Source organism: Eschrichtius robustus, chromosome 1, assembly GCF_028021215.1.
Source record: "Eschrichtius robustus isolate mEscRob2 chromosome 1, mEscRob2.pri, whole genome shotgun sequence".
Classification (NCBI taxonomy): Eukaryota; Metazoa; Chordata; class Mammalia; order Artiodactyla; family Eschrichtiidae; genus Eschrichtius; species Eschrichtius robustus.
The window spans coordinates 185,037,591-185,063,162 of NC_090824.1; the positions used below are offsets into that span (position 1 = coordinate 185,037,591).

General features: G+C 37.3%; 1 protein-coding gene across 1 annotated transcript in view; it reads left to right on the forward strand.

Moving 5' to 3' along the window:
* MALRD1 (MAM and LDL receptor class A domain containing 1) overlaps positions 1–25,572 on the forward strand; it is a 620,077-nt gene that overhangs the window by 207,612 nt on the left and 386,893 nt on the right. Inside the window, exons 21-22 of the mRNA XM_068545334.1 lie at positions 13,101–13,277; positions 15,755–15,917. Coding sequence (XP_068401435.1) covers positions 13,101–13,277; positions 15,755–15,917 — 340 coding nt within the window. The remainder of the gene's footprint in view (positions 1–13,100; positions 13,278–15,754; positions 15,918–25,572) is intronic.

Consider the following 25,572-nt stretch of genomic DNA (forward strand, 5'->3'; position numbering starts at 1 on the left):
TTGTTGCCAGCCATTTCCTTTCCAAGTTATAGACTTCTTTCCATTAAAAATCTAATACATGTCTTCCAGATTTATATCTCCATCCTCAACCTTTCCCCTGAACTCCTGACTTAGATACTACCCACCTACCCAACATCCAAACTTAGATGTACTAGACATCTCAAAGATAACTAGGGAAAATAACCTAAAACAAACACACCCCAGGGGAAACTCATTCTAGGCAGTGCATAGTGATCTGAAAGGGCTGAAATTCAAACTCCTGGGACTGAGGTTGTAGACTCTTTAATTGCATGACAAGGGAAAGCACAGTCTCCTTCCTAGACTGATCAGAGGCTGGATAATTTAAAAATCAATCACAATAATCCATGTGGAGAGCACTTTCATGTGCTGAAAACTTAACCTGCAGCCCTGGTCCATCACAGTGTAGCATTATTGGTCAGAGGAGTACCAGCCTCTCCCCAGACATAATCACAGGGCTGAATTCCAGTTCTTTCTGCTGTAGCTAATGTCACACCTCTGATTCTCCATCTCATCATTCTGGCAGGATTAATTACCATTCTCTGTGCAGTGGTTTCTATGAAACTCTGCAGAAAGCCAAACCCCTCTCTGGAAAGCCAGCAGAAGGAAATCAGAATTCAACAAGTTTACCTTTATCCCTCAGTGTCTAAAAGTAAATTCTTGATGACCCATTGCTCCCTCAATCTGACCATTCTTGCACGCCTCCCTGTCTCAGTAAATGATAGTTTATCTCCAGTTGCTTCTTCTTCATCAACAAATCTGATCAGCCACTACCTTCACATATATCCGGAGTCTACTGCTTCTCATTGCTCTCGATACTCTCCCCTTGGTCCAAGCCACTGTCGTCTCTATACAGATTACTGTGGTTGCTTTGTAAATGATCTATCTGCTTCTACCCTTGAACCACATAATCTCTTCTCAAAACAACAGCCAGAATGATCCTTTTCAAACTTACATAAGCTCATGTTACCCTATCATGAGTCTTCCTGTGACATCCCATCTCATTCAGAACAAAAGCCAAACTTCTTCCAATAACTTCCAAGGAATAAATGATCGGCCCTCTCATACGGCTCTGACTTTACCTTCTACCAATGTGCCTCTAATTGATGTCTCTCAACTACAAGACCTCTTGGCTGGTCCTTGAGCACTCCAACCCATTCATGCCTCAGGGCTTTTATACCTGCTATTCTCTCTTCCTGGAATGTACTTCTCCCAGATATCCCCTTCACCCCCTTACTTCTTTCTTATCTCTGCTGGAAAATTTCTCTAGTGAAACCTTCTCTCAATCTCTCTCTCTCTCTCTCTCTCTCTCTCTCTCTCTCTCTCTCTCTCTCTCTCTCTCTCACACACACACACACACACACACACACACACACACCCACCCACCTCTTCTTATCTCCTTACCTGACATTTTCTCTCTCCTTCCCCTGTGTTTTCTCCACAACACGTATCCCCTTATAGTCAAATTTTATTTCCGCCATAATAATGTTAGTGGCATGAGAGCAGGGATTATATCTGATCACTGCCATACCTTCAGTAGCATAAACAGTATCTGACACATAGTAATACTCAATAAACATCTATTGGATAGGTGGAGAGATGTTTATATCTTTTTAAGTGTTTATATATTTTAGTTTATTATTATTATTGTTAAAATGTTAATTACTTCTATATGTAAGATACTATGTTATATGTCAGCTTCTGTTGACAGCCAAATCTCAGTGGCTTACAACCACAAGCATTTATTTCTTACTCTTAAGTTTGTGGTTTGGTGAGAATAATAACAGCAAACACATGTAATTCTTGTTCATAGCTCTGTATAATTCTATGTAGTTCCAATCTATGTATCTCTGTTCTGTGGGTCCTGTCTATATGCGACCCAGGCTGATGGACCAAGTCCCTGTCTGACACATTCTGTTTTTAAGTCAGAGGGTTGGAAAAAGAAAGCATACTTAAAGCTTTTATTAGGACATCATGTGTATTCACTTCCATTGGTCAGAGCAAGTCAAGTGATCAAGCCCAACAATGGCGCAGGGAAGTATTTGCCACAGACAGGGAGCTTGGCAGGGACAGAGAATACAGAAAGTCCTTACAAGGGAGGGAGCTGATAAATGGTTACATTAATACCATCTATCACTCTGTGTATCATCTCATATAATCCTATTTTCTTTTAAGAGTATAAAATAGTGCCTGGTCCATGACAGGTGAAGAGATCTTGAATGTTGAATAGGATGGATGCCTTTGTTATCCCAATTTTATGGAGCAAACTGGGAAGGAGATAACCAGCCCAAGGCTATCTAGCTATAAAGTGGCAGAGTACAATGTCTGCTTCTTTGGATCATAATGTTTATCACTATTATTATATTGTTCATCAAATACATTAACCGCCCAAGGAAGAGAAAGCAATTTCCATTTTATGGGTGTGAAAAACTAAACTTAAAGAGCACCGATGACCTGGGTAAGAATGCACAATTGAGGGTAGGAATGAGATTTTTCACCTAAGGGGTCTGATTTCAGGGCCAAATCGCCTCCCACTCTTTGCTTAGGGAGAATGGCTGTGACCCCAGTGGCAGAGGGGAACAAAAAGGAATACAGAAAGGGAACACAAGTCATGGTCGCTACTGTTGCTGCTTTAATTATCCTGCTACATGCATTCTGTGGCTGATGTTTCCAAGGTAGAGGGAAAAGAGCTGCCAGAAACAAGGGCAGAGATGTGAAGTATCAGTTACACACCGTTAGTCCCAATTTTCTGCTTTAAGTTTTGGAAGAAAAATATGGAATTTTAAAGACTCAACTGCGTGGTTTTCATGTTGGCTTCATAGCAAAAGAAACTTTGGGCAGAAACCACAAAGCCTGCTGAAGCCATAGGTTTCATAAAGGAAGCTGATGTGATCTTACCATAAGATGAAAACAAAAATAAAAATTAGGTTTTTAATAGAAATATTGCTCTTGATTATCAGTCAGTGTTTTGTCATGACATCATGTTAGCTGAGGTGGGATCAGTCCGTGTAGGTTCACTTACAGACATTGATTTGCTTTCAATATGAACATTATCTACAGCATGTTTCCTCCTTGATTAACAAAACAAAACAAATAAAAAACTAAAACAACACAAACTATTGACCTCATGTCCAAAGAGCAGATTTGTAACCTGTAATTTTATTTTATACTAAAAGTGAATAAAAAGGAGTAGATTATTTCATTTTTACCTATTTCCTCAAAATCAGCTTCTCTTTCCTCTATGTCTCCCTTGTTCCTTTTGATGACCTCAGTATCCTCGAGCAACCCAGGATTGAAATACCATAGTCGTCTTTGGCTTTCCCTTTAAACTTTTAAGTTTCCCCTTAAACTCCAAAATATTTCTCACATCTGTTCTGCTTTTTCCATTACCTCTGCCATGACCTTGGTTCAAAACAGTGTTGACTCGAATGACTGAGCTTCTTAACTGCAAACTTCTATTAATTTTCCTCAATAGTTTTTATGCCATAAACTTAGTTACTTTTCACTTTGTCCTAGACCATCATTACTTGCTCCTCTAGGTCAAGTGTCTCTCATTTTCTAACTTCTAGTTGTTTCTAACAATTTTCAAATCCATTCTCAATTATGGATCGTATCTCCTTTGTTTCAATACTTTGATGATATAAATTATCATCTTAAATCTAATTCAGGAGGAAAATAGAGAAACGGCTGTTTATGCAAGATTAATTACATTTCTAGGGAAAGTAGACAGTCTTAACCATGCAATAGAATCCTATGATTCTTTGCATCAGTGTGTGAAGATGTTGTCTGTTCCCAGAGTAGATAATGATGCGGAATAATGGCAAAGTTAAATAGCTTTCCCTTCACCTTGAATTAGACCTTCAGAGTAGATTATTTAGGAAGAATTGTTGCCAGACATTCAGATTTTAAAATATTATCCCAAAGGAAGGATCTGTTTTGCATTATTCCTTCCATCTTCCATCAGAAAAGCAAGGAGTGTGTTTCTTTTAGCAGAACACATGCAACAGGAGTTTTCTTTCTTGTGTCCAAGATTATTGGTGAGATAGCTGGGTTATTTGGAAAAATAAATCTGTGACGACATAGCATCACAACACACTGTTTGCAAGCTGAAAAAAAATACCTACGTGCTTTTCATCGAAGTTAAAATTTCAGAATTCAGCATGTGTATTAGATTTATTAGTTACTAGAACTACTAATTATTAGAATGAGTATCACTATCTAAGGTATTAGTGCTTTGCTTTTCCCAGGAAAGTTTTTACTAAGTCAGTGGCATATCTTGCAACTGATGATACCTTAAAATTGCGAAAGTATGGTAACTCTTTAGAGAACGCTTAACAATTTTTTATGATGTTCCTCCCCTACCCACCGAATGGTTTTTGTTGTTGTTATTGCTAAACTGGCTGAGTTGATTGACTTTTTGACATCCCTCATCCTTCACCTCAATATCTCACCAGCTTTATTTGTGCTTGATCAAGTCTCCCTTCCTTCTGCAAAGAGTAATGTTTGTTTCAGTGGCAAAATGTGAGTTCTTTTGTGTTCATTTTTCAGATATCACCTGCAGCTTTTTACCTTCTAATACTAAGCTGTTTGGTGTATCCATTACATTTTTTTCAGGATAGTAAATTAAATGAAAGCATTTTGCTTTGAGGTCCTCTTTTATCCGTATTTTTCAAAAGGAAATACAGACTCTGAAGAAAGTTTTAGAAATGTGGGAAATATTTGCAGTTCAGTAAAAGACTTCAAGGCAAAAATGAAGAAATGTGAGACTCAGTGATTGTAATCTAAAATATTCTGGTTTTAGTGTCTTTGGTGTAGTGTCGTAAAGTGATTTAGCATATACCTAGGGAAAAATTTTGCCCAAAGCCTATGGGCCATGCAACTTAGTATTTTATTTTTAAGATCTTATGAAAAACCCAAACGAACTTTTTGGCCAACCCAATAAATTTCTAGAAAATAAAATTCGACAAATAACTGAATTTATTTGGTTTATAAAATTCGACAAATAACTATCTTTGAAAGATGGTAGAATGTCTTTAAAAATAGAAAATATATTGTGCTACCTGGAAAATTTTATTGAATCCATGTGGTAGAGCAAAAATATTTCAAAAAGAGCTGATTTGCTACTGGATAAAGAAAAAAAAAGAGACAATGCATAATATGAGGCAAAGAGCTGTGTTACAATTGTTAATAAATCATATCCAAAGAGTAGCTATGTTTCAGTAAAACCTACTATCCTAGGAAGTAGACCTAGCACAGACACTTTAGTACGATTATGCTAAATATAGTCGTTTCAGCTTGTGGTTATAACTCCAGGTTATTATGTTAAGTGCAATAGGAAAAATAGGAAACGCTTTTCTCCTGGTGCTGTAGATATTTCAAATTTTTTTTCTGAAGATTGATTATGTTTAAACCTCAAGTAGACTTTTAGATTTTTAAATTAAATGTATTTCTTAACATCAGAAGTCACAAGAAAAACATGTGCATTGTTCCTTGGAGATAAAGAACAACCATGCATATTAGTCAAGTAATTCACACAGTTGTGATATGTCTAAAGCTGGCAATAATATATCAAGGGCTCAGGATGTTAAAATATCAGTTTTATTTGTTTAATTACCAGTGTGGGAATAGCTGTAGGGAGGGAAGTCTAGTATAAAACAAGTTGGAAAATCTGTTTTTACCAGAAAGATTATATTAGGGTAGCATGAAGTATATCATATTTGTTACAAGGAATTCACAGAGCAAGGAATTAGAACACTGAGTCCATCTGGAGCCTGAGTCATCTAGGGTGACAGCTGTGCAGGTGAGTTGGTTTCCCTTTGGCTTAGGGATGTGGAAGAAAATCAGATCAAACCAGACTAATCTCTGCTTCTTGGTGTTCAGTTATTTGCATTTCACCTTTCAATTTTGTCTCATCTGCAAAGCTTTTAGTGTTTTTTATTTTAAGAGTATTAACTCTACCATTGCTACCAACTTCAGCACTTCTAAACAATCATAGGTTTAAAAAAAATCACAAGTTTTGCTATGGAGTGAATGTTCCAATATTCATATGTTGAAACCTTAACCCCCAATGTGATGGTATTTGGAGGTGGGGCTTTTGGAAGGTAATTTGGGTTGATGAAGTTGATGCCCTCATGATGGGATTAGTGCTTTTATAAGAAGAGGAAAAGATATGAGATCTCTCTCTCTCTGCATGCATGTACCAAGGAAGGCCATGTAAGGACATAACCTGGAAGAGAGCCCTCAGAACCCAGCCACATTGGTACCCTGATATTGGACTTTCAGCCTCTAGAACTGTGAGAAATAAATTGTTGTCTAAGCCCCCCAGTCTGTGGGATTCTATTATAGCAGCCCAGACTGACTAAGATGGGCTTATTTTTCTAGGTATGTTTTACTATTAAGGTTGTTCACAATTTATATATTTTAAAAATGTGAAGTCTATCCATATACTGTATGAAGTCATTTCTTGTATCACCTGAGTTAAGAGCATGATTCTTTAATAAGAAATACTGCTCTGAGTCATAGCAAAGTAAAACAAACTGACTTCGTGTTCCTTACATGAAAGTATAAACCATCTGTGAGGGTCAGAGATGTGTCAGGAGGCTTGCAGTCCTTGCCATGCCTCAGGCTCCAAATGATGTCTTGGTCTAACCATGTGTCTGGGCTCTGTTTTACTTCTACATGGCAGATCCCAAGGATGGCAACTCCATCTTTCCAGTTATACCACCATTTCCAGAATTGGACTTTGGAGTAAGAAACACTTTCTTCCAATAATTCTTTTGGTGCTCTCAAATACAAACATATTACACTTATCTTTTAAGATTCACTAATTCTGGTAGAATAACAAAGAGTAATGAGGAAAGGACAAAGAATTTTAAGATTTTCCTATTTCTTTTTTAGAGTAGTGATATTTTTACCTACCTGGGATCCAGGTCATTTTACCTGGATCATTTCTGAGATAGAAAGTGAGTTGTCTCTATTTTTCCTGAGTATGGACTCATCTACCTCCTTTTTCTAAGATAGCCACGCATGTCTATGATTTCTTCTTAAGTGAGGGACTGTTTCCTAGTATAAATTGAAACCAGGCCTAAAGATGCAGTTAAGACTACTGATTTTAATAATGTGGCAGACCAGATGATCTGAAAACTAACACTACATATACCTAGAAATATCAAATATAACATGCATTTTTTTAAATGTTAAGCTGAGGTTAAAAAAAAGAAATGCCCACATGAGAGAAATAGAAAATGGAAAAATAGAACAGAAAGCATAATGTGATTGCCAGAGTTAAGGAGTAAAGAGAATATACGATGGATGAGAGGCAGGGAAAGGGGAGAGGAGGGCCAAAAGGGGTATATCATTCCTGGGTGGAGGTACCAGTGGGGTTCCAAAAGGAACAACTCAAAGTTAATCTAGAAGGACTCTTCTGCAAACTAAATGATAAAGGATTCTCACATAAAAATCAAGCACAAAAAATTATGCTTGCCAACCTCCAAAATAGCCCCCAGTAATCCCCACCTCTTGGTATTCATGATCTGTGGACCAGGCCCCTCCCATATTGAGTAAGACTGACCTGTGTAACTAATGACCCATGTGGCAATGACTGGGTGTGATTTCCAAAGCTAGGGTTCTGCTGTCTTCCTTTGGATCACTCACTCTGGGGGAAGTCAGACACCATGTCCGAAGGATACACAAGCAGCCCTATGGAGAAAGCCCAGGAACTGAGACCTCCTGCCAACAGTAGCCTAAATTCCCAGGCATGAGCCCCCTTGGAAAGCAGGTCTTCCATCCCCGGTCAAGCCTTCAGATGACTGCAGCCTTGGCTGACATCTTGACAGTAATCTTATGAGACCCTGAATTAGAACCCACCAAGCTAAGCCTCTTCTGCGTTTCAGACTTACAGAAGTTGTGTGAGATAGTAAGTGTTTATTAGTTTAAAATTCTAAGGTTTGTGGAAATTTGTTGTGCAACAAATAGAAAACTAATAAATAATTTAAAATATTAAAGGACTCTTAAGCCATAAGAAAATAGCATGATGTTGTCCAAAAAAAAAAAAAAAAAAAAACCCAGAAAATTTTGAAAGTATCAAATTGGCCATCGTGAAGTGAGAAATAAAATCAATGAAATAAAAATCCCAGCGGATGAATTAAATAGCTGAATCAATGCTGTGATTAGTCTTCTGGAGAATAACTGTGAGGAAATTTCAGGGAGCAGCAGAGAGAGATAGAAAAGGAAAATGGAAGGGATAGATTTACTTGAAGGATAGATCACAAAAGCTAATGGAGTTCCAGAGAGAGAATAAAGAAAATGGAGGAGAAGCAATTTTCAAAGATATAATGGCTAAGAATTAACATAAGATTTAAGAAGCCTATTCAACCTCATGCAAAATATTAGAATAAATCCAGGTCTAGACTTATGGAAATGAATTAGAAAAAAATTAATGAAAGAGAAGATTATGGTAAAAATAGCCAGAGATTAAAATACAGTTACAAAAGAACTGCAATCAGATTAATAGATGACTTCACAATAGCAAGAATGGAAGTAGGAAGACAGTTGAAATTATTTTCAAAGTTCTGAGAAAAAATAACTGTTAGTCTAGAGCAAAGCAAAATTCTTTCAGGAATGAGGGTGAAAATAGGCACTCAGAGCATGACATCCAAAAACAAACAAAAAATGATTTCACTGCACCAGACTCCTACCAAATGAACTATGTAAATGTGAACATTTAAAGGAGACAGAATGAGCTCAACAAGGGCTGAGATGCAAAAGGGAAGAGACAGCAAAGAAAATGGCAAACGTGCGGGTAATTCTAGATATACCAGTGGATGATGAGCATGTGGTATGACCAGAATGTTTATACACTACTGAGAAGTATAGAAATTGATACAACTACTTTTGAAAGCAGTTTGGCATTATCTGGTAAAGTTAGATGTGCATCCTCTGTGACCAAGCGATTCCACACGTTGGTACCTCAGGAGAAATGTACAAAGAAACAAAACCTCAGAGTCAACTCAAAAACCACTGATGGTAGAATAGCTATATAACGTATGTTACATATTCATATAGTGAAACATTATACAGCAGTCAACGCCGCTAAACTGCAAGAACACACATTAGTTTGGTTGGATGAATGTACAATGTTCAGAAAAAAATCAAGTTGCAGATTATATAGAGAATGGAGTCCATTCATCTAAAGTTTGAATCTAAACAACATTTTATTTATTTAAAAAGGACCTAAATGGTGCTCCATGTATATGGTCACTATTCTAAGAATTTCACAGTAAGTTATTTAGTCACATAAGCTAATAAGTAAGCACTGTAAGACGTTATTTGGTATATATGCAAATGAAGAAAATGTAAACACAAATGAAAGCAAAGAAATAAAAAACACAAATTTCAGTGTACTGTGAACCAGGAGAGATGCCAATGAGGGGATGGAGTCAGCAGGGAAACACTGGAGAGTTCAAAACTGTTTGTGAATTTCATTTCCATAAACTGGAAGGTAAATATATGGCTATTCTTCTTCTTCTTTAAACCAGGCATATATTTTATGTTCATTCTTATATATGTATAATATATTTCATAATAAAATATAAAATGATAAGTGAGAGAAGTTTGAGTTGCTCCAATAGATTAATAGATCAAAAAGTGGCCATTCATGTGAAAAAAAATTGTATTTAGATTCTCATCACAGATAATAGATAACAGTAGAGCACAGATGGAGGAAAGATCTAAATATGAAAAACTATCAAAATTTTATGGAAATTATAGAAAACATATTTATGATATTAGAATAGGGAAGATTATTTTTTGGTGAAATTTTAAAGCACAAACCATAAAGGAAATGATTGATATATTAAAATTAGAGTTTTTTTATTCTGAAAGACACCATAGAAAATGGAAAGACTCGATTAGGAGAGCATATTTGTCACTTAGACAAATGATTGAGGATTAGTATGGAGAATATGGGATTAATTTAAACCTGTAAATTAATAAGAAAAAGATTCAGTAGAGAAAAATAGCAGGGTATGTGAATAGTTAGTCAAAAACGAGAGTAAGATACTGTGTGGCCCCTAAAAAAAGTCTCAATAATTAGGGAAATACAAGTTAGAATATCAAGGAATTATTATTTCAGACCTGTTACCCTGGCAAACATTAAAAAAAATCTGATGATGCCAACTGTTGGCTGGAATTTGAGAAATGCACACATTTCTGGGTGGAAATGGGTAAACCACCTCTGAAAACAACTACTTAAGTTGACTGATTACATACCCTGTAACTTTGAAATTTCATTTCAAGGTACCTTGCCTTGGAAATACTCTGGCATATGTTTGCAAAGAGAAATGTACAAAGACATCCATTGTAGCACACTTTATAGATATTCTTACTGTCCTGCTTGAGAAGAGATATACCAGCTACAGACTATTCATACAATAAATATTTGACTCCAGGTATTCATTTAATTGAATACCCTAACCAGTTAAATGAATGAATTGATTCTGTATGCAACAATAGAGATAAATCTGAAAAATATGTTTTGAGTCAAGATTGCAAATTCAAAAGAAATATGAATATTATTTATGTAAAATTTTCTAAGACACAAAATAGTATATATTTGAAATGGAACATGTATGTTTGAGATAAGGATACAAAAACATGCATGAAGACTCACTATATTCAGGATGTTAATTCTTCCTAACTTGATCTATAGAGTTAATGTAATCTCAATTAAAATCCCAGCAAATTATTTTGTGAATATAGAAAAACTAATTCTGAAGTGTATATTGAGAGGAAAAAGACCCAGAAGATCCAACACAATATTGAAGGAGAACAAAGTTGGAAGACTGACACTACCCAACTTCAAGACTTATTATAAAGCTACAGTAATCAAGACAGCATAGAGCATAGAGGTTTTTTAGTGTAGTGAAACTATTCTGTATGACACGCCAATGGGGGAAGCCTGTCATTATACATTTATTAAAACCCACAGAATGTAAAACACCAACAGTGAATGCTAATGTGAACTGTGGAAAAGCAACAATGGATTGTTGAGTTTGCAAGGAGAGCCTGCGCATGCATACCTGGTCTCTTAGTTCCCTCTTTTTCTGGAGACAGTTAGCTGAAGGAGGCATGAGATCTGCTCAGCTCCTCCTTGCTGTAGTTCACAATGGTCAGCTTCTGTATAGAAGTTTCCAGCACAGGTTATAACTTAGTCTGTTTATGTCTGAGTTGCACACTCTGAAAGATTACCTGCCTACAGATATAGGCTATTTTTTTCCGGTATCAACTTCATCCGTAAAAAGGTTGATATTTTGATCTACTAGCTGCCCTACACTTCAGTCTTAGTTCTTAGTTGCTTCAAAACCTGAGCTAAGAAATAAAGTACTCTTTATTGGACTCTCCTCAAATTCCCCAAAGCACCCAAATCCCCAGTCCTCTAGACACTGGATGTGTAATATTGCTCAGGTCTTTGCTGTCCCCTGCAAAACATCTCTGCTTTGGTTTATTAGTTGCCTGGAATTAAAGTAAAAGCTCAGCTGTTCTCTCTTCCCCATGTCAGAGCCACCGGCAAATCGTTCTCCATGCTAATGCCTGATAAGTAGTTCTTGAAGTGGAAATTTTATATCTTGGTGTTTCTCCACAGCTTTTTATATTTACTTCAAAATCCTAGTTGGTCCCACTTAGCTGTGACCCGATAACCCTCTCCTCTCTAGTCCTGTATCTAATGACTCCATCAGATGCGTTCTTACCATATCCCAAGATAGTCTTCTTGTCAAGCTCTCACAGTATTCCAGAAAACAACAGGAAAATATATTCCTCTGTCTTCACATGAGTCTTTTCTCCTTGCCTCAAAAGACCTTGTACCCTTCTTTATCTACCCAGCAACAAATCATCCTTTAAAACTAAAAAGTGTATATGTATAACTGCATCGCTTTGCTTTACACCTGAAACTAATACAACATTGTTAATCAACTATACTCCAATATAAAATAAAAATTAAAAAAAAACCAAAACTAAAAACTTAGTTTAAACATCACCATGCCAGGAAGTCTTCCCCATCTGATACAGACTTTTCCTGTGTTCTCTTAATATACTGTACAATCTTAACCTTTGTTCATCTATTCATTCATTCACTCTGTTATCCATCCATCCTTCCTTCCGTCCCTCCTCCCATCCTTCCATCCCTCCTTCATCCTTCCATCTCTCCTTCATCCTTCCATCCATCTGTATATCTATTCACTCACTTCACAATGATAGTGTACCCACCATATACCATGGTCTGTGGATGTGAATACAGGAGTTAAGGGATAGGTGTCATTCTTGCCTCCATCATGTTAAAATCTCTGTCCTAAACTTATCCCATGAGACTGTAATGAAAGAATTTCCTGACTGCCTTATCCACTAGTCTGTAAACTCTTTTATGGCAGTGACAGCATGTTTGGCTTTAAATCCACTACATCTACCATGTATATGACACAGAGATGTTATTAATAAGTGCTTATTGGATAGCTTACTGTCTAAATTAATCAACTTCTATAAATTTCTTCTAAACTCTGTAATATCAGAAATTATAGCTTATTTAAATATTTCTGGGTGAATAATTTTGGTTTGGGTCTATCTTGCAACCTTGAATCCCAACTATGTGGGGATATGTGAAACAAAGAGGAGATGTTAAGTTCATTGTAGCAGTGGAAGAACAAAGTTTGTTCACCTAGTGGACGAGGAGGTTTAACGTGACCTTGACTCTGGTTCCTACGCCAGCACCCGGGATTCACTTGGTTCCTGCTGATCTTCCAAGCCCTGTTCTTGAGCCTCCCATTTGTTCAGTGAGCTCTGAAGAGCTTTTCAATAATTTCCATCTGCACCTTCACTTATTTTTATAATCAAAGATATCTAAAGTTATTTGCCATGACTAAAGCCATGAACCCCAACTTATATGCTTACATAAAGAAGTTCAGCAGATTAGCAAATACTATCAAATATTCTTTATAATGTTGTGTGAAGCATACTTAATAAAGTTTATTGTGTGAAATCTTTAAAGAAATGGAAAAATCTGCAAAATAATACTTGTCTATTATTTCAAGGTAATTTGCCAGTGGACCTTCCAACTCCACCAGAAACTTCAGTTCCAGTAACCTTACCTCCACACAACTGTACCGACAATGAATTTGTTTGCAGGTCTGATGGTCAATGTGTTGAAAATATCCAGAAATGTGATTTTAGATATGACTGCCCTGACAAATCAGATGAATCATCCTGCGGTACGTGAATTCCTAAATTTTGCATTAAATATAGCCATAAAACTGATAAGAAAATACTAGTGTTATCTCAAGTAGCGTGGCATAATGTCCTAGTTAGAAAATTTCAACCTGGCTTAAAGCAGTTTCTTAACATAAAGACTATTTGTATAGGAAATGATAGAAAAATCAGCATACATTCTTGTATCATGTCCAACAAGAGGTGTCTTTAAATTAATATTTAAATTCAAAATACTTGTTTTCATGGACTTAGCTTGATTCCAGAGCTATCATTTATCATTTTTATTCATCCCCCTTTTTGTCTCTGTTTGTCACAATCACTAAATAGAAATGTTTAGGGAAGAAGCATAATACCCTCAAATTAGATGAATCTGCTCAAATTTTGCCATTGTCAAAATGCACACATAAAATGAATACTATGTCAAATGTGCAGAGTTAATAAGAAAACCAATCCTAATACATGTAGACACTTCAACGGCTAGGTAATGTTGAAAGATGGTTTTCATTTATTGACACTTGCCAATCTATGGCTTCTCCTAAATGGATCAAGGCAAATTATTTAATTTAGAAGTGAACTTCTCAGTCAAAGATACAAACTGAGAGGAGAAAAATTAATCTGTGTCTGAATGGGCAAAACACAGGATCAGAAGGAATAAACACTTGTGATTTTTTTTCCCCTTCCTTGCTCTTTATTAAGTTGTACGTGAATTTACCATAAAATTGCTCAAGTGTCTTGATAATACTGACAGTTTAGAACATACAGATAATACAGAGTATAGTGAAATTCTAATTTGTCTCATGTCAGCCTCGTCAAGGAATTCTAAAACTTAAAAAATACAAATACACAATAAACTAATCCAGACCAAAAAACCTCATAAAATCAAAGCTAATTCACTCTGTGAATAAGATGGGACAGTAATTAACTCAAGTTGGTCCGGAAGATGTACTGTGCATCACAGATGTAAGATAATATAATGGACGATGCTGTGGTATTCAGACTCCCTCATGGGAAGACACTAAAATCCTCTTCTGATCACACATAAGTCGTCTTTGTAAAAGTTTACACAAAATCTAATTAATTACACCTAGTGAGCATCTTTAGTAAATACTGACTTTCTTCTTAGTTCAACTTTGAAATTTTAGTAGTGCCATTTATGATTGGATGGGAAGTTTTGGTAAGTTCTGTAAATGTCCCGAATGAATGTCTACTATTAAATTATTAAAATCATGGGGATATTTATTTATTTTGATTAAACATGAATTATTACCGTTTATTTCTGAACAAATTGTGTCTTGCCTTCGCCATCTCTTTGTAAAATGAACTATTGTGATAAATCTGCTTGTCATCTACAGTCATATTTTGTTATTTTTTCATTGTGATAAGAATACAATATAAGATCTACCCTCTTAATAAATTTTTAAGTGTACAATACAGTATTGTTGACTGTAGGTACAATGTTGTACAGCAGATCTTAGCTTGCCTGAAACTCTATGTCCTCTAATTTTTAAAAAATCTACAATTTTAAAAATCTCTTTTAATAATATGATGAACAGGATTCTATTGAATTCTAAATCTCTTCACAAAATAAGTATAATTATATGATCAATATTAATATCAGAGATTAAATAACACACCTGAATGTCATGATTAAAATCACTTTTTTTGATGGAGTTTTCCTTCTCAAATTTTATGTTAAATCGTGAACCCAAGTTTGTAAGTGATATAGTAGTGGTAGCCTATGCCATCACCGTTTATGCCATTTAAAACCTGGAGTACACACCAGGCTTTCCATTGTATACACAAGACCTCACTGAACTGAATCTTTTCTTTTATTCAAGAAGTAGAGGATTTAAGACAGACAGACACATGAACACATCAGAGAGAGGAGGAGAGAAAAAGAGAGCATTTGTTTTCACACACAACTTATGTATTTAAAAAATCACTGGACTTTTAATTTTGTTTGATATTAGAATACAGTCATTACAAGAATATTGAAAACTTTCAACGGAAGAGGTTCAATATAAAAGCTGTTGTAAATCTTATAGCTTTGAATTTAAGTAATTTGGAATTTGGGATTTAGCTTTGCGATAATACTGTGAAAAAAGAACAGACTTATCAGAACTTGCAGGTCATATAAGCAATGTAAGTGTTGTGTCAGAAGAGAGTGGCAATTCTTAAATTGCTGGTTTCAGAGCGAATTAAAATCTCACTTCTTTATGAAAGCAGAATCTTCAGTATGTGCATTTATTTCCACATTTCAGTTAATATAGATATTTGAATATAATACACCTAGATTTCTTTAAAACTCTTCTAGTGATTATGTAAACAATTTGCCTAATTATTTCAGTTATGCTTAAAAGTTAGATTATAATTTAAAGAAACCCCAAGAGTAAGAAAGTGCTGATGCAGATGGAAATCGCCATTTATTAATACGTTTATTGTGATTAGCTCATCTTATCTCTGTCCCATCCTATTCAAGCTATGGAAGTTTGCAGCTTTGAAAAAGGAAGCCTGTGTAAATGGTACCAGCCAATCTCAGAAAAAGTAATTCAAGATTCAAACACATTTAGGTGGGGACTTGGTAATGGAACCAGTATTCATCATGGGGAGGAAAATCACAGGCCGTCGGTGGATCATACAACGTAAGTGACCACGCATTTGGAACATGTCTGTTAGGGACTATTTATTAAGCAGTTCCCAAATTCCTGCCACACCACCTTACCCTAAGTTAGTGCTCTTGTAAAGATGAAGGTTTAAATGAAAGCATAAGTGGGCTAAGTGTACTCTTTCTTACAAAATTAAAAAATTTTTTAATTAAAAAATAGTAAATGCTCTTATAAAAGTCATAGAAACCAGAGAAAACATGAGTAAATAAAGAAAAAATATTTGTAATATCACCACTCATCGAAAAGCACTGTTAATATGTTGTTTTAGAATTATCTATTCATTCCTTCCCCTCCAAATTTCTTTTCTCCTTTTCTTCCTTTTTCAGCTCCTCCTCCAACACCTTGCCCCTTTCCCTCTTCTTCCAGTCTTTGCTCTTTATCCTCATTTATTTTGGTCTTTTCTTTCGAGGTTTAATAACTCATACCTTTCCCCTGTTTTGTAGTCCACAAATATATTGAGTGCTCACTTCCTGCAAGGTCCCATTCTTCCTCTTTCCTTTTATTGATTTCAAGGAAATGTTACTGAAGACAACAAAGGAATCCCCATTTATATTACAGAGAATCTTTTCCAAACCTTTATGCCTTCACACTTCTCCTCAGTTAAAGCTTCATGACCCCCAGTTCCTAGGCTGCTGCTTCAAAGAAAACTAAAGGTATATCCACTGTCCAGTCCATCATTGCCCTGGCCAACTTGACCTTGCACTCAAGGGGACCACGGTATCTTAAGTGTACAATGATTTTTCTTTCCCTGGGCTGACTTTTTCACCCTGGTTTTCTGAGCTCCCTTTTGTTCTTTTTGTTCTATTAAAATGGTTCCAGTTTTACCATCATTTTATTTAAATGTCTGCAGCCAGGTTGCCCAAAGTATATAGAGTAGTAGATATTCATACTGCTTTGTTTTGATCACATTTGACAGTTGGCAAGTAATTTTTGAAATTTCAGGATACAAAATTTCCTTGGGCTGCTTCTGACATAAAAAAGTACAGGGTAATTTCAGAAAGTTTCTGTGGCTCATGCAAATAAGCCATACTTCATTAATAAACTATATTTCTGTAAAGAAAAAGGTAGACTAGAATCTCACTTCTAGGTGGTAAAAGTATAAACAGAAATATGACAGCATATAAGCAAAGGAATATAATCGGCTTTTAACTTGTCTCTGACCCTCACCCCCTGCTTCCAATAGACTGCAAATTCCTTGAGGAATTTCAAGGACTGTGATTCCCATTTATTGCATTATTTCTAAGGCTCATTATGTATTAAGTCCCAGTAGTTATTTGTTGAGTGAGTTTGATGATTAGGATCAATATATTTATGCTTTATAATTAAAGGCTACAAGGCACAAAATTAAATATATTTTAAATAGGAATACTTAATAATCAGATAATGTTTAATGGATGTGCTCTACATGACAAAATCCTGGAGAAGGGGGCAGTTCCTCAGCTTCTATCTTCTCTAGTTTTCCTCTCCCCTTCTCTCTAGGTTCTTTCTTCAGCCAAGGAAGGTCTGACAATTTTTACTTTGTCAAATAGTTCTTATGCATCATTTATTCTACTCTATGGCTTATAGTAGAACTCCAAGCTCAGTTTGTCCAAATTATGGGGGTTTTTTCTTTATATTTAAAGGGGAGCTTTTCCATTTAGAAAATGCTTTTCTCTCTCAGGTATCTGACTCTAGAGATTTAAAGCCAGGTTTTTAGACTACTGTCTCTGAAACAGTTTTCAAGACCAGTTTTGAAAATCAAAAAGCTCTACACCAGTTCTTTCTTTCTCTTCACTTTCTATGATTCCACTTCACCCTAAGGTAAAGATTGCTTCTGGCTTGGGTTGGTAAGGAACATTCATAAGCAAGTGCAAAAGAAAAAAAAAAAATCACATTACTATATTTCAAAATATTCTCTCACTTCATACACCTAATGAAGCAATAAAACATCTAGAAGAGTCATGGTGGGGTAGGAATATGTAGGGCAGTTTTCATTGTGCAGATGGGTCTTCAGTTACGTCTTAGCTTTTACCGTTTCATTTCCATGATGGAAAACAAGGTAAGTAAAGTCATAGTCCAAGTCACAATCTACTGTTTTGTGTTCACACTTTAATGGACTGTTCTTTGTACCTGAGGATGTAAAGTGCACTCTGGGTCTAAATTAAGGGTTGCATCTTTATTTTTTACTTGTTTGTTTGTGGGAGAGTAACACCATTCCATACAGCTGGTGCATTCAGCATTTGTATATGAATTAGAAATAGTCATCTCTTCTTCTAGGGCTTCTTCTGTGTGGCCATGGTCTTAGCACGGGGCTTGGTGAGTGGATTCTTTCTTCATCCCGCTCAGCAGGGACCAACTAAGGGCACCTGGCATGATTTTTTTTCCTAGGATTGGAATCTAAATATTTGTTTAGAAATAAATATTGTTCTCAACTACAACCAGAGAAAAAATAAAGTAAAACCCCTTCAGTGTAAATATCATCAGTTGCAATTTGCATGTTCTTTTGAGATTGGAGTTGGATGAAATTTCTGTTTCCTCTAACTTATGCAGTGAGAGGGAATAGTTAATAGAAAAATTCTTTTCTTGGTATTTTGGGAAAAGCACCCTAATCTAGTTCAACAACAACAGCAACAACACACGCACACACACCACAGAAGAAAAATGAGTTTATATCCATTCATGCTCCAGGAACGACTAGGAAACTTGGCAAAAACGTTAGTCTTACTCAGCTGAGAATTGTTTAAAAAAATTGTTATTTGCTTATCATTGAATCAAGGTATTTGGATTACCTAGCATCTGAGCTTTGTAGCTAATTCAAATTTAAATATGTTTAGAACATTGAAGATTTGGAAGTGTTGTGTAATGATTCCTCGCGGTTTGTAATTTCATAAGATCTTAGTATCCTGTACTCTGACCTCCATAATCAGTTCAATAAGCCAAGGCAGTTTTACATTAGTATGCAAATTGGTAAACTAGCTTATAACTAAATACCATAAAATTTTTTTAATTAATTAATTAATTAATTAATTAATGGCTGTGTTGGGTCTTCGTTTCCGTGCTAGGGCTTTCTCTAGTTGCGGCAAGCGGGGGCCACTCTTCATCGCGGTGCGCGGGCCTCTCACTGTCGCGGCCTCTCTTGTTGCGGAACACAGGCTCCAGACGCACAGGCTCAGTAATTGTGGCTCACGGGCCCAGCTACTCCGCGTCACGTGGGATCTTCCCAGACCAGGGCTCGAACCCGTGTCCCCTGCATTGGCAGGCAGGTTCTCAACCACTGCACCACCAGGGAAGCCCCTAAATACCATAAATTTTATGATCATTTTTTACTCATAGGAAAACTTTTTTTCACCCAACTTCCTTTTCACAGCTAGAAGCCAAGGAGAGCAACATTTTGAGCCCTTGGCCCTCAAATCCATTTTATTTGACTGCAGTAAATGCCCATCTATTGGTTAAATAAGGTTTAATATAAATGCCTCTTAGGAGTCTTAAATCATTCCCTCAAGCAAGATTAAGCTCTTCCTATTTATTGCTCATATGGAAGTACACCTAGTGGAGTACGTATGCATATTCTGGGTCTGTGGTTTCTAACTGTGCTCACAGAAGCTTTAGGGAAGTTTCTCAAAGCGTGGATCAAGTACCGCCGAAAATGTTTGTGTGTTTATTAATACTTAAATATGTAATATATTTAAAAGCAGATTCTGACACTTGAATCAGAATCTTGGGAATAGAGCCTGGGGCTCTGTATTTTTAGTGTAATTCCTAGGTGGTTCTAGAACCTCATTCTTAGGGGCCCTCCAAGGCAGAAAGTGGGGAGGGTATTGCTAAAAGACAGAGGGTGGCTTTCTTATCAACTAATTCCAATTTTGATTAGAGCAGACTCATTTTCCTCTAAATCCAGTGACTAATTTAAAAAAAATAGTACAAAATATTTCAGGAAAAATCAAGAAACAATAAATATCCTAAGATGATTTTAGTTAAAAATAAAATTTGTGTGTTATAAAGTAACATATAATTGAGAAATCATTTGGGAGAAAACTCTACCCTGTGTTAATCTAAAAGGCATGTGGGCTTCCCTGGTGGCACAGTGGTTGAGAATCCGCCTGCCAGTGCAGGGGACACGGATTCAAGCCCTGGTCTGGGAAGATCCCACATGCCACGGAGCAACTAAGCCCATGCGCCACAACTACTGAGCCTGCACTCTAGAGCCTGCGAGCCACAACTACTGAGCCCGTGTGCCACAACTACTGAAGCCCACGCACCTAGAGCCCGTGCTCCGCAACAAGAGAAGCCACCGCAATGAGAAGTCTGCGCACCTCAACGAAGAGTAGCCCCTGCTCGCCGCAACTAGAGAAAGCCTGCGCGCAGCAATGAAAACCAAACACAGCCAAAAATAAATAAATAAAATAAATACATAAAAAAAATAAAAAATAAAAGACATGTAACTCAAGGCACCCTCTATGCTGCCTCTTTCATTGTAAAGCACCCAGCCATTTCTCTCAAATCTTTTTGCCCATGTGTTCTCTTCTCTACCTCTAAAAAATGATCCGTCTGTCTTTTGGATCAAAACCAAGCGTACCAATTTTATTATCATCTGGAAAAAACAGATATTTTAAAATATTTTGCATTTTTAGGTTTGCTTACAGACTGTTGAGAAACTATTTGAATATGAACTATCTCATTCAAAATGCAGATTAGATAGAACACAGTTTTGTGCTGCTTGTTTATGAAGTAGAAGTACTTTTTCTTAGATTTTTCTTTTTATTTCACGACACTGATCATTGTCTTTCAGGTGGAAATGAGTTATAGTTCCCGCTGCTGCAGATGCACCTACATTCCTATCTACATTATGCATTTGTACAGGCTTGACATCATTATAAACTCAAAGCCACATAAATAATGCAAGCTGTCTCTGTGACATAACTGTGCATATCATAATGTATCTAAGTGCTGGATATAAATGTGGATCAAGCTTCAGTAAAACTGAAAATATTTTAATGTTTTCTGCTCTGCAGCAGTAACAGTTTTCAAAGCTTTAGTCTCGGACATTAAATGCCAGAATTACTGCTTTCTCGGAGCCTTTTCTGATAAGCCAATTTTTTATAGGCCAATTTAGATGCCTTAACACTCTCCCAATATAATTTCTAAAAGATCCAGTTTTTAAAATCCAGAGTAATGGTTAAATACCAGGCTTTAGAAACAGTTTTGCTAAAATAAAAATAAAAATGCAAACAGGCAAAATAAATTTAACCGTAGTAATTTTCTCTTAAGTGTTTTAATACTGGTGGGAAATAGCATTTCTGGCAGTGTTTTCACAGGACTGAATATAAAGCATAATTGCACCTCTAAAACACAAGAAAAATCGCTTTTATTTTAGATTGACCTTGAGTTAAGCACCTATTCTTTATTTTTGCATACATATCAATAATTTGTTTTAAATCACTTTAATTTTATTTCAGTGTATTTTAGCTTGATAATAATTTTAAAAATTAACTACAATGACTTGAAATGACTTCTAGACAATGACAAGAATGACTTCTTGTGGTGTTAAGAGAAATCTATGCTGAAAATAATACTTGTAAACCGTACCTAAAATAATATATATACAGGGGTTAGGTAATATGTAGTTGCTGTACATGGTAAGGTTTTAAGAATGTATTCATAATACAGTGTATGACTTATGTTATGTTACTAAAGATCACTGTTTAATAATAAAATAATAACTTTTATATCATGGTTAAAATTGCATTCAGAAATTAAAAATTCATTTTCATTATATAATTTTTGAATGTGCCTTCCCTTTAACCACATTAAGATGATATAAATTTATTTGCATTCCAACTCCTGCACAAAATTGTTATAGTTATACAAAATGTGGAGGAAAAAATATGTTTTCTCAACTAAGTAAAGATAAATTAGATTTAATTCTTATATTAAGACAAGGACTTGAAAATACGAATACACTATATCACATATGAACCAATATCAGTATGATCTAATGACATTTATATATGCAGATACATCAAATACTCAAAGATCCTTATCGTCTGGAGGAGAAGTAGCCTTGACTAGGCACACAATTCATTCTTACACTAGGCATGTATTTCCTGAGCATCTGGTCTGTGAGAATAGTAAGCTTAATCAGACATGAAACCAGCACACACATGAATAGATGTGTAATGCCCAGCAGAAAGAGAGGCCCACTGTGGACCCTCAGGTCTATGGGTCTATCTTGGTTGTGTCTCTGTATTTAATAATACCTGAAAAAACTCTCTAACTTTGAATTTTAGTGGCTAATATAAATGAACTAAAATAATACTATGGGTAAAGACCATTTACTGATTATTCTAAGAATTTGACTTTTTTATTGTTACAAAAATAACTTTTTTTCCACAAAAGAAGAAATGTATTTTTACTGTAGGGAAACATTTAAATATAGATAAGAAAGGGAAGTAATGTTAACAACTATAATCTTGCCACTATGATAAAAGCACTGTGCATGTATACATATATATTTAGCAAAAAATAGGTTCTATCAATCACATTTTCGTAATATGCTTTTAGTTTTATTTACAATCTATAAGCAATTATTTACCAATACTTTTTTTAATGGGGCAATAGTTTTCCATTAACAGGATGCACAATAATTCACTAATTTAATTCACTATTTGATATCTGAGTTGCTTTTGATTGTACACAGATTTTTTTTTTTTTTTAATGTGCTCCCTGTCATGTGAGGTGGTTCTCATCCCCTTTGTGATGTTGTACCTGTGGTGTGAGGTGGTTTCTCATCCCCTTTGTGATGTGAGCCCTGTGGTATGAGGTGGTTTCTCATCCCCTTTGTGATGGGGGCCCTGTGGTGTAAGGTGGTTTCTCATCCCCTTTGTGATGTTGGCCCTGAGGTGTTAGGTGGTTTCTCATCCCCTTTGTGATGTGTGCCCTTTGGTGTGAGGTGGTTTCTCATCCCCTTTGTGATGTGGGCCCTGTGGTGTGAGGTGGTTTCTCATCCACTTTGTGATGGGGGCCCTGTGGTGTGAGGTGGTTTCTCATCCCCTTTGTGATGTGGGCCCTGTGGTGTTAGGTGGTTTCTCATCCCCTTTGTGATGTGAGCCCTGTGGTGTGAGGTGGTTTCTCATACCCTTTGTGATGTGGGTCCTGTGGTGTGAGGTGGTTTCTCATCCCCTTTGTGATGTTGGCCCTGAGGTTTTAGGTGGTTTCTCATCCCCTTTGTGATGGGGGCCCTGTGGTGTGAGGTGGTTTCTCATCCCTTTTGTGATGGGGGCCCTGTGGTGTGAGGTGGTTTCTCATCCCCTTTGTGATGTTGGCCCTTTGGTGTGAGGGGGATTCTCATCCCCTTTTTGATGTGAGCCCTGTGGTGTGAGGTGGTTTCTCATCCCGTTTGTGATGGGGGCCCTGTGGTGTTAGGTGGTTTCTCATCCCCTTTGTGATGGGTGCCCTTTGGTGTGAGGTGGTTTCTCATCCCCTTTGTGATGTGTGCCCTTTGGTGTGAGGTGGTTTCTCATCCCCTTTGTGATGTGGGCCCTGTGGTGTGAGGTGGTTTCTCATCCCCTTTGTGATGTGTGCCCTGTGGTGTGAGGTGGTTTCTCATCCCCTTTGTGATGTGGGCCCTGTGGTGTTAGGTGGTTTCTCATCCCGTTTGTGATGGGGGCCCTGTGGTGTGAGGTGGTTTATCATCCCCTTTGTGATGTGGGCCCTGTGGTGTGAGGTGGTTTCTCATCCCCTTTGTGATGTGGGCCCTGTGGTGTGAGGTGGTTTCTCATCCCCTTTGTGAGATGGGCCCTGTGGGTTTTGGTGGTTTCTCATCCCCTTTCTGATGTGAGCCCTGTGGTGTGAGGTGGTTTCTCATACCCTTTGTGATGTGGGTCCTGTGGTGTGAGGTGGTTTCTCATACCCTTTGTGATGTGGGCCCTGTGGTGTTAGGTGGTTTCTCATCCCCTTTGTGATGTTGGCCCTGAGATGTTAGGTGGTTTCTCATCCCCTTTGTGATGGGGGCCCTGTGGTGTTAGGTGGTTTCTCATCCCGTTTGTGATGGGGGCCCTGTGGTGTGAGGTGGATTCCCATCCCCTTTGTGATGTGGGCCCTGTGGTGTGAGGTGGTTAATCATCCCCTTTGTGATGTGAGCCCTGTGGTGTTAGGTGGTTTCTCATCCCCTTTGTAATGTGGGCCCTGTGGAGTGAGGTGGTTTCTCATCCCCTTTGTGATGTGGGCCCTGTGGTGTGAGGCGGTTTCTCATCCCCTTTGTGATGAGGGCCCTGTGGTGTTAGGTGGTTTCTCATCCTCTTTGTGATGTGAGCCCTGTGGTGTGAGGTGGTTTCTCATCCCCTTTGTGATGGGGGCCCTGTGGTGTGAGGTGGTTTCTCATCCCCTTTGTGATGTGTGCCCTTTGGTGTGAGGTGGTTAATCATCCCCTTTGTGATGTGGGCCCTGTGGTGTTAGGTGGTTTCTCATCCCCTTTGTTATGGGGGCCCTGTGGTGTTAGGTTGTTTCTCGTCCCCTTTGTGATGGGGGCCCTTTGGTGTTAGGCGGTTTCTCATCCTCTTTGTGATGTGGGCCCTATGGTGTGAGGTGGTTTCTCATCCCCTTTGTGATGTGTGCCCTTTGGTGTGAGGTGGTTAATCATCCCCTTTGTGATGTGAGCCCTGTGGTGTTAGGTGGTTTCTCATCCCGTTTATGATGGGGGGCCTGTGGTGTGAGGTGGATTCTCATCCCCTTTGTGATGTGGGCCCTGTGGTGTGAGGTGGTTAATCATCCCCTTTGTGATGTGAGCCCTGTGGTGTTAGGTGGTTTCTCATCCCCTTTGTGATGTGGGCCCTGTGGTGTGAGGTGGTTTCTCATCCCCTTTGTGATGTGAGCCCTGTGGTGTGAGGTGGTTTCTCATCCCCTTTGTGATGTGTGCCCTTTGGTGTGAGGTGGTTAATCATCCCCTTTGTGATGTGGGCCCTGTGGTGTGAGGTGGTTTCTCATCCCCTTTGTGATGTTGGCCCTGAGGTGTTAGGTGGTTTCTCATCCCCTTTGTGATGGGGGCCCTGTGGTGTGAGGTGGTTTCTCATCCCCTTTGTGATGTGGGCCCTGTGGTGTGAGGTGGTTCCTTATCCCCTTTCTGATGTGTGCCCTGTGGTGTGAGGTTGTGTCTCATCCCCTTTTTGATGAAGGCCCTTTGGTTTTTGGTGTTTTCTCATCACCTTTGTGATGTGGGCCCTGTGGTATACACAGATTTAATCAATCTGCACTGAACACTATGCAGCTTTACACACATTGTAGATTATATCCTGAGAGTACAGAGTAGAATTTTTATATTTGTTGTTATTTATAGTTTAAAACATTTGATTTATAATTTTGTGTTACTTTGCAAAATACCATTTTTGAAAGCAGTGCTTGATGGTGTCTGTTTTTCTGTATGCTTGCCAAACACTTGAATGTTTAATTTTTTTTTTTTGTATTTTCCAATTTAATAGGTTAAAGTAGCATCTAATTGTATTTTTTCATTTCTTTAATTCAAAAAGAGGGTAACCTGTTTTTTTTCTTTGTACCTTGTCCATGTGTATTTCTGTGTGTGTGTTTCCTGTTTGTGCTTTTTGCTTGGTTTTCAGTTTGTAGTGCTTGTTTTTTCTTACTGATTTATAAGATCTTTTAA